The sequence below is a fragment of the Scylla paramamosain genome, chromosome 26 (assembly GCF_035594125.1).
Source record: "Scylla paramamosain isolate STU-SP2022 chromosome 26, ASM3559412v1, whole genome shotgun sequence".
Taxonomy (NCBI): Eukaryota; Metazoa; Arthropoda; class Malacostraca; order Decapoda; family Portunidae; genus Scylla; species Scylla paramamosain.
This window is the reverse complement of record NC_087176.1, coordinates 11,088,681-11,107,500: the sequence shown is the minus strand read 5'-3', so window position 1 is coordinate 11,107,500 and position 18,820 is coordinate 11,088,681. Positions and strand designations below refer to the sequence as shown.

General features: G+C 40.5%; 1 protein-coding gene and 1 long non-coding RNA gene across 2 annotated transcripts in view; one reads left to right on the top strand and one right to left on the bottom strand.

Annotated features, from left to right (window-relative positions):
- Window positions 1-5,629, top strand: part of LOC135113517 (uncharacterized) — a 9,963-nt gene extending 4,334 nt beyond the window's left edge. Inside the window, exons 4-6 of the mRNA XM_064028756.1 lie at window positions 844-943; window positions 4,070-4,200; window positions 5,315-5,629. Of these exons, the coding sequence (XP_063884826.1) occupies window positions 844-943; window positions 4,070-4,200; window positions 5,315-5,418 (335 nt within the window). The 3' untranslated portion in view covers window positions 5,419-5,629. The remainder of the gene's footprint in view (window positions 1-843; window positions 944-4,069; window positions 4,201-5,314) is intronic.
- Window positions 5,630-6,983: 1,354 nt separating this feature from the next.
- LOC135113737 (uncharacterized) lies at window positions 6,984-18,505 on the bottom strand. The gene is made up of 3 exons (XR_010274970.1): window positions 17,676-18,505; window positions 10,735-10,867; window positions 6,984-9,012 (listed from the first exon to the last, which is right to left on the bottom strand). It is a non-coding gene; the product is annotated as an uncharacterized LOC135113737 (long non-coding RNA).
- Window positions 18,506-18,820: the final 315 nt, after the last annotated feature.

Sequence of the window (18,820 nt, the reverse complement as noted above, 5' to 3'; positions counted from 1 at the left end):
ATCTTGTGGTTGAATATTACATGGATATTATTCTTCTCGAAATGTTCCTTAAATGCAGGCGCGTGACGAGGGAAAAGGGGGACATAAGCGAAAAAATACGAGAAAACAAACAAACAAAAAACAAACAAGCACTTTACCTTTGCTGATCTTGAGACGCGCTGCTGCTCTTGTCGTCTTTCTCGTGGTTTTTGTTGCAAGAGTTTGTCCAGCCACGCCACGTTTTCTAAACACACATACGTCGTTTCTTTCCCATTTACTTAGTCACGAAACACTCAAAGGAAAAAAAAAAAACACGAGAGTTTTCGTTCCCCTGAAAGGAAGACATTGAATCATATCAATAAATATTCTACTCCTGTTCATATAAATGTCTTCACTGGTTTGATTAGACATTCAAGCTAGAAAAGGATGTATGAGAGAGAGAGAGAGAGAGAGAGAGAGAGAGAGAGAGAGAGAGAGAGAGAGAGAGAGAGAGAGAGAGAGAGAGAGATCCCGGCAAGTGGCAGTGTTGGTTCTCTTCAACGTTGAGGAAAGAGTCAACACTCCAGTCACTCTTCTTTTGTTTGGACTTTTCGTTGAACTGATTCATCAGGAGGACTAAATTACAACCACAGGATCTTAAAAATCTCTCTCTCTCTCTCTCTCTCTCTCTCTCTCTCTCTCTCTCTCTCTCTCTCTCTCTCTCTCTCTCTCTCTCTCTCTCTAATGATTATGTAAAGAAATTATATAAAAGTGCATAAAATAAATAAATAAATATGGAGAGAGAGAGAGAGAGAGAGAGAGAGAGAGAGAGAGAGAGAGAGAGAGAGAGAGAGAGAGAGAGAGAGCATTTTTTATATCCCTCAGGAAGATGTGATTTCTATTTCTCACGCGGTGTGTTCTGGCCTCTCCTCTACGCCCTTATCACGCCCCTGCACAGCCCTCTTCTGCCCCTCATCAATGCCAGGTAAGCAACTAATCACCTGTGCACCTTACTCATATACTCGCTCACCTCAGGCCCAGAAATTTTGCCACAGGTTTAAAAAGCTTCCATTCATATTTCCTTTGCCGTCGGAATGAATGTTTTAAAATCTTTTGCCACACTTCCAGCCGGCGCTGTATGTACGTATATTCGAGGTGTTGCATTTTGAATCTTAAGTATTGTTTTACTTACTTTTTGTTGTTATTATTATGGTCATTGTTATTATTATCAGTAGGAGGAGGAAGAGGAGGAGGAGAAGGAAAAGCAGAAGAAGGAGGAAGAGGACGAGGACGAGGAGGAAGAGGAGGAGGAGGAGAAGGAGGACGAGGAGGAGGAGGACAAGGAGGAGGAAGACGAGGAGGAGGACGAGGATGCGGACGAGAAGGAGGAGGAGGAGGAGGAGGAGGAGGAGGAGGAGGAGGAGGAGGAGGAGGAGGAAGACGAGGACGAGGACGAGGAGAAGAAGGAAGACGAGGACGAGGACGAGGAGAAGGAAGACGAGGACGAGGACGAGAAGGAAGATGAGGACGACGTACGAGGACGACAACGACAAGGGGAACGAGAGCGTGGAATATTTTAAAACGAAAGCACCATCATCATAACTGTCAATGCTCCTTCAATTAATAACTAAATATGCTTTTGCGTGGTCAGATTTTACTCAAATAATGAATGTTACTGTTCCTACTAACTCTTGAGATGGGTTAGGTTAGGTTAGTTTAGGTTAGGTTAGATTAGGTTAGGTTAGGTTAGTTTAGGTTAGGTTAGGTTAGGTTAGGTTAGGTTGGGTTGGGTTAGGTTAGGTTAGGTTAGGTTAGGTTAGGTTAGGTTAGGTTAATTTAGGTGAGGTTAGGTTAGGTTGGGTTGGGTTAGGTTAGGTTAGGTTAGGTTAGGTTAGGTTAGTTTAGGTTAGGTTAGGTTAATTTAGGTGAGGTTAGGTTAGGTTGGGTTGGGTTAGGTTAGGTTAGGTTAGGTTACATAAACATCTCGCATTACCTGCATCTATTTACTTGTATAAACTGGCAGTCTTAACTAACTCTAACTTAACTCCACTCGTCCAAACTTTAGCTGAGGTGTCTTCATAAATCCTAATCTTCGTAATATTGTTCCTCGATCACTCAAAATTCATATTATTAAGGCCTCAATCTACGCCATGCTGAAAAATTTGTCCCTAATTAATAAAGTCTACCCCAGCCGTCCGCTCTTCAGATGTTTCGCAGGCTTGATAGAGCCCGGATATTGAGGGTCATATTTTTCACACCTAGCCGATAATTAACTGGCGCCTGGCACTTCGCATGGGCAATTATAAATTTTGCAGGTTAGGAATTTGGCGCCAATGGGAGAAAGCGACGAGTGAGGCACAAAATAAATCAAGCAGGGCGCATAATTTATCTACTTTGTGAAAAAAATGCCAGTCTCCCCGCCAGCGCTTTTAAAACGAGCACAACCTTACTATTCCTAGGTAAAAAATCTTCCGTGGTCTTTTAAAACACTCCTAATGAAAGTCTGCAGCGGGCTAAGGCAGATCCAGTATTGCGGCCGCTATGGTCTCCTGCTACCTTCACTGCGTGATGAAGTAGTTCTCTGAGCAGCGTCCTGATGAAATTCTACTCAGACACAGGCGTCCACTGGGTGAGACACGCAGTACAATTCACATTCGAGGCAAAATAAGGTGATGACTCGCGCGAGAATCTAGAAAATATGCACTAGCAGTAAGGTTTCGCAGGGAAAATATTAATTTCGATAACAAATGTCTTCTCAAACCATTATATGGCAACATAAAGAAAAAAGAAAGCATGAAAATTTCACGTGAAGACACTGGACTGAGAAAACATAGATAGATAGACAGGTAGATAGACGGATATAGACAGCCAGATGGATGGCCAGATAAAATAAATACATAAATTAGTATTTATACGGACAAAAACAAAATAAAAAAGTCTGAATTAATATAATAGCAGCCGGACATGGAATACAGATCACTGATGTTTAAGATACAGGATGAAAAAGCTAATCAACACGCTATTCTTAATATTCACTGGGGAAAGGAACACAATTTATATCTCGATCATGGCGTTACTTCTGCATTTAAATCACTGGTGCATATAGAAAATACGCTTATTCATTTATTTATTTGTTCATTCATTCATTCACTTTATATGTGTGAAAAAAGCTGACCATGAGTACAAAGAAACGGGAAATAAAAAGATATATATATATATATATATATATATATATATATATATATATATATATATATATATATATATATATATATATATATATATATATATATATATATATATATATATATATATATATATATATATATATATATATATATATATATATATATATATATAAACCTAAATAAATAAAATCACGCGAATTTGTGGCTTCCAGAAAGTTTTTAAAAAATGTACATTATATAGTTTCCTTTAGTGTAATACAGTAGATCTCTTCCTTGATACGAGCACTGCAGATAGTTTCTTTTTTTTCTTCTAATATTCATATAGCCTGGAGTCATGCAGTAATGAAACTAAACACCCTAGTTAGGATCTGAAGTTCTAAACACATTGCGGTTTAAAATTCCCTTGTATTTTGCTACACAAACCTCCCGCAGCCTATCCCTTCACCTTATTTTGCTCATTTCCCACCTTATGTAAATAGTCGCACTGGTCTAGATTCGTCAAATAGTACACAATAAACTACAGACCACATATAAAGTCTAAAAATATAGGATCAAAGCGCATTATTAATGAAAATACTAAATTACTAGGAATTACCTTTCCGTAGGGACGAGAACCTGACGAAGGTAAACAAAACTGATGGTGGTTAGGTTTTGTGCCGCTAGGAGGTGCAGCGGCCGCTCTCCCTCTCTCTCTCTCTCTCTCTCTCTCCTCTCTCTCTCTCTCTCTCTCTCTCTCTCCTCTCTCTCTCTCTTTGGTTTACTTGTTTTTACTTAGCAAATAACGTGTATTTTGAAGAACTAGTATATTTTCAGACATTATGACTTACAAACTTATGATAGCTCCCCCTCCCCCATCTCTCTCTCTCTCTCTCTCTCTCTCTCTCTCTCTCCCTCCCTCTCTCTCTCTCTCTCTCTCTCTCTAGGATCCTGGCGGTGCGGGAGTTCGGGGTGTACGAGGTGTGGGCCAAAGCAATGACACCCAACATGACCCACTGCCTCACTATGCCCACCAAACTCAAATTTCAGGGAGCCTTATTCCCTGCAGCACTTGTGGGTATGTGTCGTGGTGGTGGTGGTGGTGGATGATTTGGTGGGTGTGGCTGATGGATGAATGAGTGTTGCTGGGTAGGTTAGTATGCAGGAGATGGGTGGATGAATGGGTGGGTGGGCCTGTAGTGTGTGGTAGGCGGATGGGTGGATGAGGTTGAGTGGGTGGCTGGATAGATGCGCTAACGGAGGTGGGGTGGGTGGGTGAGTGTGTCAGTGGATAGATAGATGGGGTTATGACTGGTGGGTGGGTGGATGTGAGAAGGTGATATGGCTGAGTGGTTGAGTGGATGGGTTGATGTGGAGTAAATAGTGGATGAGTGGATGGGTTGGGTGAACATTATATTGGGGGTGTGTGGATCCACATGTTGCCCTCACCAAGCCTGTAGTCCAGACCTATGAGTCTAGAGACAATTTCGGGGACCAAGTGGTTTGGGTACCAAGTGTTTCGAGTACCAAATGTCCTGAGGCCTGTTTGTACTGTTGCCGATCTGTCTTGAGGATAATCTGTATGATCTGAGTACCACCCACCTCATTACTAAGCGACTAGCTCCCTTTTACTATATAATCACTAATAACACCTTTGAAAACAACTATCCTAACCTCAGATCCTAGTATTAATTCAGTATTGTAAGAAGTTTCAATTAATAAGTTTGTTCTAATATACATACACCTTTTTGTGCATATCATCATATCTTATTCTCGTTTCATAATATTCATACGCGACCCATCGTAGTAATAGCAGTAGCTTAGTAATAGTAAATAGTAATAGTAGTAGTAGTAGTAGTAGTAGTAGTAGTAGTAGTAGTAGTAGTAGTAGTAGTAGTATACTATCATCTCTATGCTTATTGTTTTGAAAATACTTACGTAATCTATAGTAGTAGTAGTAGTAGTAGTAGTAGTAGTAGTAGTAGTAGTAGTAGTAGTAGTAGTAGCAGCAGCAGCAGTAGTGGTAGTAGGCAGCAGCATCAGCAGCAGCAGTAGCAGTAATAGCACCCATATCCCTCTTCAGTCCACTCAATCAGGCAGCAAACCCACGTAGAATCACACAAACCACAACAAATGCCCTCCATTCTTTACATCAACACCACAATGGGGCTTCATTCTCACCCTCCCTACAGGTTGTCTTCCTGTTGATGGGCGCTGGGGAATCATGGCTGCGGCGGGGGACCTTCCTGATGGAGGTGGTAATGGGGTGGAAATGATGATGATGGCCACCCCTTGACGCCTCTTCCTCCTCTTACACCTCCGCTGCCTCTCTGGGCCTCGCTCGCTGTCTACCCATCGGCTTGTTACGAAATCTGCTCATGTTGTTCTTGTTTCTCTTTGCTTGTTACTCGTTTATCTGCTTACTAATCTTTCTTTTTATTTACTACGTTGGTTTCTTATGATGTCTAGTTATGTTGCTATGTTTATTTATCTGTTTGTTTGTTTGTTTGTCTATTAAATTGATCTTCCTATTGAAATCTGGCTACGCTGTTTGTTATTCACTTGTTTGTCTATTCATTCATTAGTTTATTGTTTTATAATGCTATCCATTCTTTTGTTATACTTTTACTGTATATATATTTATTGTCTTACTTCTGTGATCTCTCTTCTTTCTTCTCTATGTGGTTAATTTCTATAACTTGTAGCTTGTCAGTTATTTATTGCTATTTTCTTGGCTTCTGATTCCCTTAGATATGTAAACTCAATAGATATTTCGACATCAAAAGAACGACGAATAAATTATTATATTATCTAATGTGCGTGTTTAATAATTCTGGCAAAGGATTGTAGAAGTTTTGGAGGAAAAAGTATAACAGATAGAGTAAAAAAAATAATAATTCAGAAAAAACACGAGATTTGATAATAAAACAAGAAGTAACACATTATATACTGTATTTTTATACATAGAATATACGTGTCGAAGGTAATTAATGACACACACAACACACACACACACACACACACCACACACACACACACACACACACACACACACACACACACACACACACACACACACACACACACTCACACACAAAACTACACCAATTGTTGGAGTACGACGAAAAAGGAAGGTTTACTTTGTTGGACAATCTTATATAATAGTATTTCTTCCCGTAGGACGAACAACTTCACATATAAGAACAGGACGAACAAGGGCGGGGGGCAACACAGACTCACAGAGAACACGTTAAATACATGTTTATTAGAGAGAGAGAGAGAGAGAGAGAGAGAGAGAGAGAGAGAGAGAGAGAGAGAGAGAGAGAGAGAGAGAGAGAGAGAGAGAGAGAGAGAGAGAGAGAGGAAGTCAAATATCTCTTCATTTTCTTTCACGAGTCTTTTCCTGCCAGTTACAAGAAGACACGAGAGAGAGAGAGAGAGGAGAGAGAGAGAGGAGAGAGAGAGGAGAGAGAGAGAGAGGAGAGAGAGAGAGGAGAGGAGAGGAGAGAGAGGAGAGAGAGGAGAGAGAGAGCGTAGACAAATAAATATTTAGTACAAGTTGTTTTTTTTGTGTATAAGGGAACAAACAAATCGGATACACAAAGGAGCAAGCAAACTAACAAACAAACAACATCTAGATAGAACTTTCTCAAAACATCTTCATTTTTTTATTGTTTGATTCACGAAGGAAAGAAATAGAATCACGTCGACGAACAAACTATTAAACAAACAAACGAATATACAAACCTCTCATAAGTATTACATAATATGATCGACAACTTTATGTATATAATTTTTTTTTTTTGGTAACTTTTCCACAAACACTGATGGGAAGGAGTAAACACACACACACACACACACACACACACACACACACACATACACACACACATACAAACACACACACACACACACACACACACACACACACACACACACACACTCACACACACACACACACACACACACACACACACACACACACACATCTGGAAGACATAGGAGGCGAAAGGCTCCTCCAAATAGTAGTAGTAGTAGTAGTAGTAGTAGTAGTAGTAGTAGTTATAGTGACAGCAGCGGAAGTAGTAGTAAAATTATGTAGTAGTAACAGGAGAAATATTGCAGTAGTTATAGTAGTAGTAATAGCAGTAGTAGTAGTAGTAGTAGTAGTAGTAGTAGTAGTAGTAGTAGTAGTAGTAGTAGTAGTAGTAGTAGTAGTAGTAACATCAAATAAGAGAAGCTGAAACGGTAGAGTAGTAGTAGTAGTAGTAGTTGTAGTAGTAGTAGTAATAGTAGTAGTAGTAGTAGTAGTAGTAGTAGTAGTAGTATCAGTAGTAGTAACAGTAGCAGCAGTTAGCACAGCAGCAGAACACTAAGACTCACTACAACCTGCCATAACTCTGTGATATGTTCTACAGGTTACAGTTATTTTGATATGCTCTATGTCACGTGTTGATACAGATGACGCAACAACTTGTAGACGTACGCAACTCTCTCTTAAATAATGGACATGTACGTGTATTACCTCTCTCTTCTAGCTAACGTTGCTGCTGATTTTTTTTTTTTTTACATGTATACAACACAACCTGTACTTGTATTACTCGTGTGTTACCTGTAATACCTCCACAAACATGTACGTTGCTGCTCCCTTCATCACGTACATGGGAACTGACACAAACTCGTACATACGTATTCTAATTGGGGACATGGTTGGCTGGGTATGAAAAGGAAGGATAGAAAAAGGGAGAGAGGGAGAGAGGGAAAGAGAGAAAAGGGGAAGGAAAGTCAAGGGAATGACACAGTATCCTTATCTCTGCTTTGTTTTCATCTATCTATTTATTCTCTATGTTTTTTTTGTTTGTTTGTTTGTTTTTATTATACATCATCTTTCTTTCCTCTTCTTTTTTTTTTCTTTCCTCTTTCTCCATTTCTTCTCTTTGGTTTCCTTCCGGTGGAGTTTGTTTCTTGTTTGTTGCCATTCTTTTTTTTTCTCTCTCTCTTTCTTAATTTTTCCCACATTTATCTCTCGATTTCGTGTTTATTCTTTTTTCTTTTTTTCTGCTTTGTTTTACTTCTACTTTCTCTCTGCATCACCTCCATGTTTCTTCCTACTTCTTACCCTCCTCCTCCTCCTCCTCCTCCTTTTCTTCTTCATCATCATCATCATCATCATCATCATCATCATCATCATCATCTTCTTCTTCTTCTTCTTCTTCTTCTTCTTCTTCTTCTTCTTCTTCTTCTTCTTCTTCTTCTTCTTCTTCTTCTTCTTCTTCTTCTTCTTCTTCTTCACTGTTTGCTCTCAACCTTCGGTTCAGATTCTCTAAAAAGTGCATTTGGGAGCAGATGGCGCGGATAGAAAGGTAAACAGCAGAGAGAGAGAGAGAGAGAGAGAGAGAGAGAGAGAGGAGGAGAGAGAGAGGGAGAGAGAGAGAGAGAGAGAGAGCGCCGAGAACTTACTGTTTAAGATGGACACAGAAACGGAGGGGGGGAGAAAAGGAAAGACAGAAAGAAGAGGAGAGGAAGAGAAAAAACACTAGATAGACACCATGGGATAAAAAAAAAAAAACAAGAGAAAAAGAGGAAAAGAACGGACAGAAGAGAATGGGAAGAGGAGAAGGAAGAATGGGAGACGAAAATAAGTTTTACAGAACGAAAACAGGAGTTAACAAACCCAAGAGAGGGAGGAGGAGACGAAGTAGCAAAGGGGGGCAGAGAAGAAACCGTGGAAACTGCCCTGCCGTTGCACCCACTACCCCGGCAGCAGAAGACACAGTCGTAGGCGGGGGCAGAGTAGTCGCAGGTGGTGCCCAGGGGCGTCCCCAACCATCCTAGGGAGCTGACAGGGGGCCAGCGCACACCCTTTCTCAACCCCAGTGTCTGCCGTCAGCTGTGTGGGTGAAGAGTGATGTTCAACTGTTATTTATAGGCTTTTGATTCTCTTCCTCCTACTCCTGTTAGTACTTTTCTTTCTCTTTCTCTTCCTTCTCCTATTTCTTCTATTCTTTTATTTTTTTTCTCTTCTATCTCCTACTGCTAGTACTTATCTTCCTTTTCCTTTTCCTTTTCCTCCTCCTATCTTTCTTAGTGCTTATTCTTTTTATTTTACCTCCTTCCTTTGTTTGTTCTCTCCTTTCTTCTTCTACTTCTTCTTCTTCCTTCTCCTCCCCCTTTTCATCTTTTTTTATTCCTTCTGTTTTTTGTTTTTTTCCCTCATCTTCCTCCTCCTCCTCCGCATCTTCTTTCACCTTCTTTTCTTTTTCTCCCATCTCATCCTTTTCTGTATCTTCTCTCTCTTTATTCCTTTTCCTTCCTCTTCCTCCTTTTACTCTTTCTACTGTTATCCATGTTATAATCCTTATTTTCCCTCCCCTTTTCTTCCTTTTCTTCCTCCATCGCTTATTCTTTAGGTTTCTCTGCATCCACTCCCCTCCTCCTGTTCTTCCTCCTCCTCCTCTTCTTCCTCCTCCTCCTCCTCCACCACTTCTCCCTAATTATTTCCTTCCTCCACACCGCTCACACCTCCTGCACTCACACTTTCACTTGTATTTGTTCCACACCACCACCACCCTCGCCACCCACATCACTGCTCACTCACCACCCCGAACACCACACCACCACACTCAGACCCATAGACGCACAGTACATTCAAACACAATAGCCAACCATGGCCTAACCTAACCTAACCTAATACAACCTAACCTGACTTATCTATCTCACCATAGGGCACTATACGCCCTGATATAAACCTGATGCAAACCCCATTCATAGTCACCCTATTGCGTCAGGAGCATCACCCTTACCTAAATCTCATCCCTGCACGCCTCGTTACGCCCAGGTACTCACACCTGAAAGCAAATAAACTGCCCCCAATACGCAATTTTTTAACTCATTATTCCGTGCATTGTACCTTACGTTACCTCACGATCTCTCCCTCCTCCTCCTTCTCCTCTTTTTTTCTCATATTTTTTATTAGCTCTTCTAATAATTGGCTGTATCTAATCTAAATTGATCATTATTATAAAGCTTTCTATATCTTTCTCTGCTTCCTCCTCCTCCTCCTCCTCCTCCCCCTCCTCCCTCCTCCCTCCTCCTCCTCTTCCTCCTCCTCCTCCTCTTTCTCATTTTTTCTCATATAATAAGTAGCTTTATATGATCTAAATTGACTATTATCATTATCATAAATCTTTCTATATCCTCTCTGCTTCTTCTTCTTTCTCCTCCTTCCAGTAGCTCTTCCTAGAAAAATACTAATTATGAGCTAAAATTACAATCATCATTATCATAAACAGCTTCATTTTCCTCTTTCTTCTTATCTGCTGCTGCTGCTGCTGCTACTACTACTACTACTACTACTACTACTACTACTACTACTACTACTACTACTACTACTACTACTACTACTACTACTACTACTACTATACCCCTCCTCCTCCTCCTCCTCTTCTTCCCATTAAAAAAAAAAAAAAAACAAGCTTAATATGACATAAAAACAAAAGCCATCATTATTATAGCCATATTCTGTACTCCATCGTTTCTCCTCCTCCTCTTACTCCTCTCCCCTCCTCTTACTCCTCCCTCCTCCTTTGCCTTTTGTTTCCCCGCCACTCACCTGTCCTCCTGTCGCGGGTTTGACACCTGTCGAAGAGCTGGGTGTCGGGGCACGGGGCGAGGTAGTCATCTGTGCATTCATCCGAGTGTGTCCACATTGCACTGGTAGCAAGACAGGTCGTTGTGGACGCCCTCTGCAACACACGAGGGAGTTACTCAGTCTGTGGAACACTTGTAAATAAGTACACAGATCGAATAGGAATTAGACGGTGAGTGAATGGGTGCGCGTGAGTGAATAAGTGTGTAAGTGAGTGAGTAAGTGAATGAGTGAGGAGTGAGGGAGAGTGAATGAAGGAGTGAGTGAGAAATGAATTAGATTTATTGCTAAGACTTCAATAGAATTATGGAGCACAAATCCTTCATTGTTCACAGCTGTCAGTGAGTGAATGAATGAGCGGGGGAGAGAGTGAGTCAGTGAGTGAATGAATGAGTAAGATTAAATAGATAGATAGATAGATAGATAGAAAAATAGATCGGTAGATACATACATAGTTCACACCTAAAATACAAAAATATGAACACACAATAAGCAAATAAAACTCACACACACACACACACACACACACACACACACACACACACACACACACACACACACACACACACACACACACACACACACACACACACACACACACACAACACTATATCACACAGCTTAATTTCCTGAATCCAGATAGAGTAGGAGGAGGAAGAGGAGGAGGAGAAGGAAGAGAAGGAGAAGAAGGAAGAAAAGGAAGAAGAATAAGAGATAGGAGTGAATACACGAATACAGTGTTACAATAATATACAGTAAAAATATTCTGAATTTATAGATCATTAAAATTACGGGCCTTGCAATTACAGAGCCTTTATGAGGAGAATATTAAAGGAGCCCATCTCAACATTTTCTCAAGTTAATGACATACGTAGAAGTTTTCGGTTAAGAGTTACGCAAACTACAATTATCGTACTTTTAAATATATACTAAGAGAATGAAACATAAACGTACTTTCCTAATATAGACAATTAACTATACATGTACTGATATGTCGTGACAGAAATGTTGCATGGATTTGGTATTTAAAGGTGACTGGAAATTCACAAACATTTTCAAATTTTAATCCATTACATACTGTCTACATTTCTTACAAATCGCCATGAACATTCCTACTCGCATTCGTTCAAGGTTGCTTGGCGTCTCTTTATATCTCTTCAACATGTTCATTAATTAACGCAATCATCGTGCAAGAAACACAGGACAATATCAGATTCATCACAACAGCTAATATTCATTCTGTTAGAAAAACACGTGATATGATCCCAGCATCACATCATTTACCATAAATATTTCGTAATTAACCCACTCTTCGTACACCACACAAACCTGTCATGCCAAACATAAAGCAACAGGTAAATCTCTTACTCCGCCTTTAATAAGATACTTGATTTCTAGACTGCATTACACTTTCAAGTTCCACTTACGTTAAGTTATTCCGTCCATCTCGGCCCCTCTCTGGTCAGGCCCTCTGGCACCTCTGCCTCTGTGTCTGCTACCTGCCTAGTATATTTGTCACTCTGTTCATATACAATTGTTTGGGTCTGCCTGTCTCTCTCAGAAAATTATCTTCATTTTCATAACATTTAACATATCTACCATGGACGTTCCTCATTCAGGCATATGATCCGCCCACAGGCGTGGTGCTTGATCCAGAACGCCAGTCAGGGGCAGTCTGCAGGCGGCGCTTAAGTGGGAGTTGGCGTATTTTCATAGGTTAACCTTCTTTACTTCTATTACTTCGATTGTTTCCTGGCAGACTTTCCCTTTTTTTTTTTTTTCTATGTAGGAGGGACACCTGCCAAGGGCAACAAAAATCCAATAAAAATAAAATGCCGGTTCCGAATGGAGTCCAAAGCGGTAGTCAAAAATTGAAGAATCAGTGTCGTGAAACTTCCCTCTTGAGGGAGTTCAAGTCATAGGAAGGTGGAAATACAGAAACAGGCAGGAAGTTCCAGGGTTTACGAGAGAAAGGGATGAATGATTGAGGATACTGGTTAACTCTTGCATTAGAGAGGTGGACAGAATAGAGGTGAGAGAAAGAAGAAAGTGTTGTGCAGCGAGGCCACGGGAGAAGGGAAGGCATGCAATTAACAAGATCAGAAGAGCAGTTAGTATGAAAATAGCAGTAGAAGACAGCTAGATATGCAATATTGGGGCGATGAGAGAGAGGCTGAAAACAGTCAAAGGAGAGGAATTGATGAGACGAAAAGCTTTTGATTCCACCCAGTCTAGAAGAGCGGTATGAGTGGAACCCCCCCAGACATGTGAAGCATACTCCATGCATGGACGGATAAGGCCCCTGTACAGAGTTAGTAGCTGGAAGGGTGAGAAAAAACTGGCGGAGACGTCTCAGAACGCCTAACTTCATAGAAACTGATTTAGCTAGAAATGAGATGTGAAGTTTCCAGTTTAGACTATAAGTAAAGGACAGACCGAGGATGTTCAGTCCTCTACATCATTACTGTTAATTTTCTTTTGTCCCAGGCTGCCTTCACCCCTGCAGTGTTGTGGCGCCTTCCTGTTGTTGTGTCCTGCGTGTGTCCTGTGTCTGTGTTTGTTTATTCTGTTTCTTCTCCAGACTTCCCTTCTTCTTGATATCCGGTGTGAATTTTCCCTCAGGTTCGGTGACCGGCTTGTTTTCTCCTATTTCATCCGTCCTCAACAATTTCTTTCTTCTTCCTTATTCTATCTTCTCTTCTTTCTCCTTCCTTATTCTGTCTTCTTTCTTCTTTCTTTATTTCATCTTACGTAATGCATTATATAATGTGGTGTGGGGTCACCAAATATATATATATATATAATATATATATATATATATATATATATATATATATATATATATATATATATATATATATATATATATATATATATATATATATATATATATATATATATATAAATTCCTTCAGAGGAAAGATGTCACCGTCAAAACAACGTGAAGGTAAATAAGTACATAGTTTTCGCACATTTTAGTCTAGAAAAGTAAAATATAAAGTTTGTAATATGCCTTGAAGGAACTACATCGTTGCACATTCCTTTAGGGCACCGTTACTTCATTAGAAAAAAAAATGAATTTACACGACGATAATTATCGTACCATTTAATACAGAATGGCTAAATACAAATATACTCCCATGTTTTCTAAAGTCGGCCACATCGTTAAGCATTTCCTATATGTGAAATATTACATAAAAAAAGAATATTCTATTTATCCACACTTGCACGGTGAATGGGTTGCCCAAAATATCATGTGGTTTGCTTCATGAATGGCGTGGTTTGTTAAGAGTGTGGCGGCGTGAGTGAAGGTAATGAGGCGGGAATGTGTGCAAGGCTAAAAGAACATTTATAAAGATCATAATTTACGCTCATTATCCCGGCCAGTAATTACTCGTAATGCATCGCGGCAAATTCATAATCGTCCAGGAAAAAAAAAAAAAAAAGGAAGTAAAAAAAAGTCTCTTGAAGATGGCAATAAGATGAGAAAATATTCGACGCGCAGCCCCAAACTTTTAGGAATAATTTTCGCAACTAAGATCGTTTGGAATGGATTTTTGTTGACTGCATATCACTTTCTATTAATTAAGGGCTTTTAAATAACGTGACTTTATTACACCAGGACTGCATTAATTCCACGCGCCTGCACCGATGGACGGCCAAGACCAGAGATAGGACCAGGGACCAAGAACAAGACCAAAATTAAGACAAGGACCAAGATTAAGACCAAGACCAAGATTAAGATCAAGACTAGGATTAAGATTATCTAGAAGAGACCAAGACCAAGAGCAAGACCAAAACCAGGACCAAGATTAAGGACGTACACCGAGACCATCAGAACCAAGATTAAGGCCAAGACCAGGATTAAGACTACGATCGAAACCAAGATTAAGATCAGGATCAATACCAGAAACAGGATTAAGACCAAGACCAAGACCAAGACCAGGACCAAAATTAAAAGAATAAGATAGAGAGCAATGCCAAGATTAAGACCAAAACAAAGACCAGGATCAAGATTAAATTAATTGTGTTAGGGTTATTTGTCTGTCTTTCTATCTGGCTGTCTGTCTGTCAGTTTTCTTGTCTGTCTGTCTGGCTGTCTGCCTGTCCGTTTGTTTGTCTGTCTGTCTATCTGTCTGTCTGTCTGTCTGCTTGTTTGTCTGTTTGTCTGAGTTTTTATTTCAATATCAAATCCGAAAGATGGAAAGAAACTAATTTTTCTTCACTGACGAGAAACTGTAAAGAAAAAAAACAATGCCTGTAATAATAATAATAATAATAATAATAATAATAATAATAACAATAATAATGATGGTAATAATAATAATAATAATGATAGTATGAATAATGATAATAATACTAGTAATAATAATAATAATAATAATAATAATAATAATAATAATAATAATAATAATAATAATAATAATAATAATAATAATGACAGTTAACAGGAACACGCCACAATCAATCAGAAGGCAGCAGCAGGCGACCAAATTAAAACAAATGAAGGTGCGTGTGGCGGTGGAAAGGGTCGGCGGGGCACGAACGGGATGCCGAGCTATTATGAAACAATTCTACGGGGTCACATTTCCACATTTCACTTCGATCTTCCCCCTTACTCTGATTCATAAAGCTTCAAATTCAGAATTCACGCTCTAACTGTATGCAAAAAGATGATGGCTAAATGTCGTATATAAAAAGTGTCCTTCATCTCTCGTAGAGTTTTTTTTTTTTTTTTCTAAAAACTAAGTTGAAAAATTACAATGTAGTAGTATATATATTGATCCTTTGTAGTATGCAAAATAGTTACCATAGAAGCAGTAGGAGTAGTAGTAGTAGTAGTAGTAGTAGTAGTAGTAGTAGTAGTAGTAGTAGTTGTTGTCGTTGTTGCTGTTGTTGTTGTTGTTGTTGTTGTTGTTGTAGCAGTAGTAGTTGTTGCTGTTGTTGTTGTTGTAACAGCAGTAGTAGCAGCACCTACTGCAGCAGTAACAATAGCAGGAACAATAGCAACAGCACCAGCAGCAGCAGCAGCAACAGCAATAGTAGTAGTAGTAGTAGTAGTAGTAGTAGTAATAGTAATAGTAGTAGTAGTAGTGGTAGTAGTAGTAATAGCAGCAGCAGTAGCAGTAGTAGTAGTAGTAATAGTAGTAGTAGTGGTGGTAACAGCAGCAATAGAAGTAGTAGTAGTAGTAGTAGCAGTAGTAGTAGTAGTAGTAGTAGTAGTAGTAGTAGTAGTAGTAGTAGTAGTAGTAGTAGTAGTAGTAGTAGTAGTTATAGTAGTAATAGTTGCAGTAGTAGTATTAGTAGTAGTAATAGTAGTAGTAGTAGTAGTAGTAGTAGTAGTAGTAGTAGTAGTAGTAGTAGTAGTACCAATAGCAGAAGTAGTAGCAGCAGCAGCAGCAACAGCAGCAGCAGCAGCAGCAGCAGTAGTAATAGTAGTAGTAGTAGTAGTAGTAGTAGTAGTAGTAGTAGTAGTAGTAGTAGTAGTAGTAGTAGTAGTAGTGGCGCAACACAACGCTCACGGAACAACAGAGTAACACAGCCTCTTTAAGCTTCCCCTGATCATGCACCACTCGCCTTCAACGCCCTAGAACCTCTCTCTCTCTCTCTCTCTCTCTCTCTCTCTCTCTCTCTCTCTCTCTCTCTCTCTCTCTCTCTGTCTCTGTCTCTGTCTCTGTCTCTCTCTCTCTCTCTCTCTCTCTCTCTCTCTCTCTCTCTCTCTCTCTCTCTCTCTCTCTCTCTCTCTCTCTCTCTCTCTCTCTCTCTCTCTCTCTCTCTCTCTCTCTCTCTCTCTCTCTCTCTCTCTCTCTCTCTCTCTCTCTCTCTCTCTCTCTCTCTCTCTCTCTCTCTCTCTCTCTCTCTCTCTCTCTCTCTCTCAACGCAGCCCTCTAACGTATTTGCATAACAAAAGTCTGCTGCACAAAATCCATGAAAAAAAGATGATAAAAAGAGCTTCCTCTAATATATTTTTTGTCCTTGGATAATTTACATCACAAAAATGAGAACTGTCTGGAAAGGCATGAATAATGGAAGGGAATGATAACAGGAAGGGGAGGAGGACACGAGAGGAGAGGAGGACCTTTTGATGTTTGATAAAAATGAGGAGAGAGAGAGAGAGAGACACAGAGAGAGAGAGAGAGAGAGAGAGAGAGAGAGAGAGAGAGAGAGAGAGAGAGAGAGAGAGAGAGAGAGAGAGAGAGAGAGAGAGAGAGAGAGAGAGAGAGAGAGAAAGGACCGGAATATGTAAATGAATAGGAGTGATTTTCAAAGATCGTGTTTTTTTCTCTCTCTCCCGATGAAATGGGATCTGTTTTATTGTTAATGTTGATGTTGTTACTACTGCTATTACTATTACTATTATTATTATTGTTATTATTATTATTATTATTATTATTATTATTATTATTATTATTATTATTATTATAATTATTATTATCATTATCATTATAATTATTATCATTATCATTATTATTATTATTGTTGTTGTTGTTGTTGTTGTTGTTGTTGTTGTTGTTGTTGTTGTTGTTGTTATTGTTCTCGTTGTTTCTTGTTGTTGTTGCTGCTGTTGTTGTTGTTGTTGTTGTTGTTGTTGTTGCTGTTGTTGTTGTTCGTGGTGTAGTCAAAATTCTCTCTCTCTCTCTCTCTCTCTCTCTCTCTCTCTCTCTCTCTCTCTCTCTCTCTCTCTCTCTCTCTCTCTCTCTCTCTCTCTCTCTCTCTCTCTCTCTGACTTTATTTCCGTGTGTGTGTGTGTGTGTGTGTGTGTGTGTGTGTGACACAAAAAGAAAGAAAAAGAGAGAGAGAGAGAGAGAGAGAGAGAGAGAGAGAGAGAGAGAGAGAGAGAGAGAGAGAGAGAGAGAGAGAGAGAGAGAGAGAGAGAGAGCATAACATTAGCACCTCTCACCTACCTGTCAGCGCCAAACACGCCGCTATGCAACACAGCACAAGGGTGGAACTCATCGTGAAGACGGGAGAGGCTGTTGCGCCCTTCATCCTTCTTCGAAAATCAGGTCCTAGTGATGGGGGGCGGATCAGGCGGGGGGCGGAGGAGGGGGGCCGTCAGCAGGAGGAAAGAGAGGGGCCAAAAAACTCCCTATATGATGTTATTATTATTTTTTTTTCCTGCGGGACTAAGGCTGGTTGATTTCCTCTTCCTCCTCCTCTTCTTCTTCCTCTTCTTTCTTCTCTCCTCTCTTCGTCCTCTTGCGGGTTGGAGGGAAGGTGATTGGCTAGGCTTCTTCCCTTCAAGATGGCGAGATTGAAGGGGAGGGAGGAAGGGAGGTAGGGAGGGATGAAGGGAACACTGCCTATGCCTCCCGCGACTCCGGCCACCCGACGCAAACTGACGAAGTGACGCCGCCGGGAGACCACACACACACACACGCACGCACACACACAAACGTACACGCACTTACATACACTCACGCGTCTGCACACGCTCACTCACGGACGCACTGTCACTCACGCACGCACACACACGCACACGCGCTGACTCCCACGGAACATGCACGCGAATTCAGCATCACATGGCGAGCCGAATTAAATCACACTGATTCTCTTCACTGCCTCTTATGTTTCTCACGTTTCTAAGTTAACTAAGGGAGAAGTGTCCTTGAGGGTGCGTGTCCAGGGTACTAAAGGTTTCCCTGGGGGGGTGTGTGTCTACCGGGGCTGCGGCCGAGGCGAGGGAGGGCGTGGGGATGCTTGTGAGCCTAACGCAAGTCTCCGGCTGACTGCTGCAGGAGGGTTTAGCCAGGGTGGCGAGTGTGTTTCCCGCGCATGCGTCAACCCCCCAATGAGTTTAATTGGTACCAGGCTAGCTCTCTCTCTCTCTCTCTCTCTCTCTCTCTCTCTCTCTCTCTCTCTCTCTCTCTTCTTCTGGAAATCCTGGTTTTACTCATCGTGCTCCGAGAAAGAGAGAGAGAGAGAGAGAGAGAGAGAGAGAGAGAGAGAGAGAGAGAGAGAGAGAGAGAGAGAGAGAGAGAGAGAGAGAGAGAAAGGAAACTTTGTAAATGGGGAATTCTTCGTTCTCTTACGATTCAAGAGTTCATTC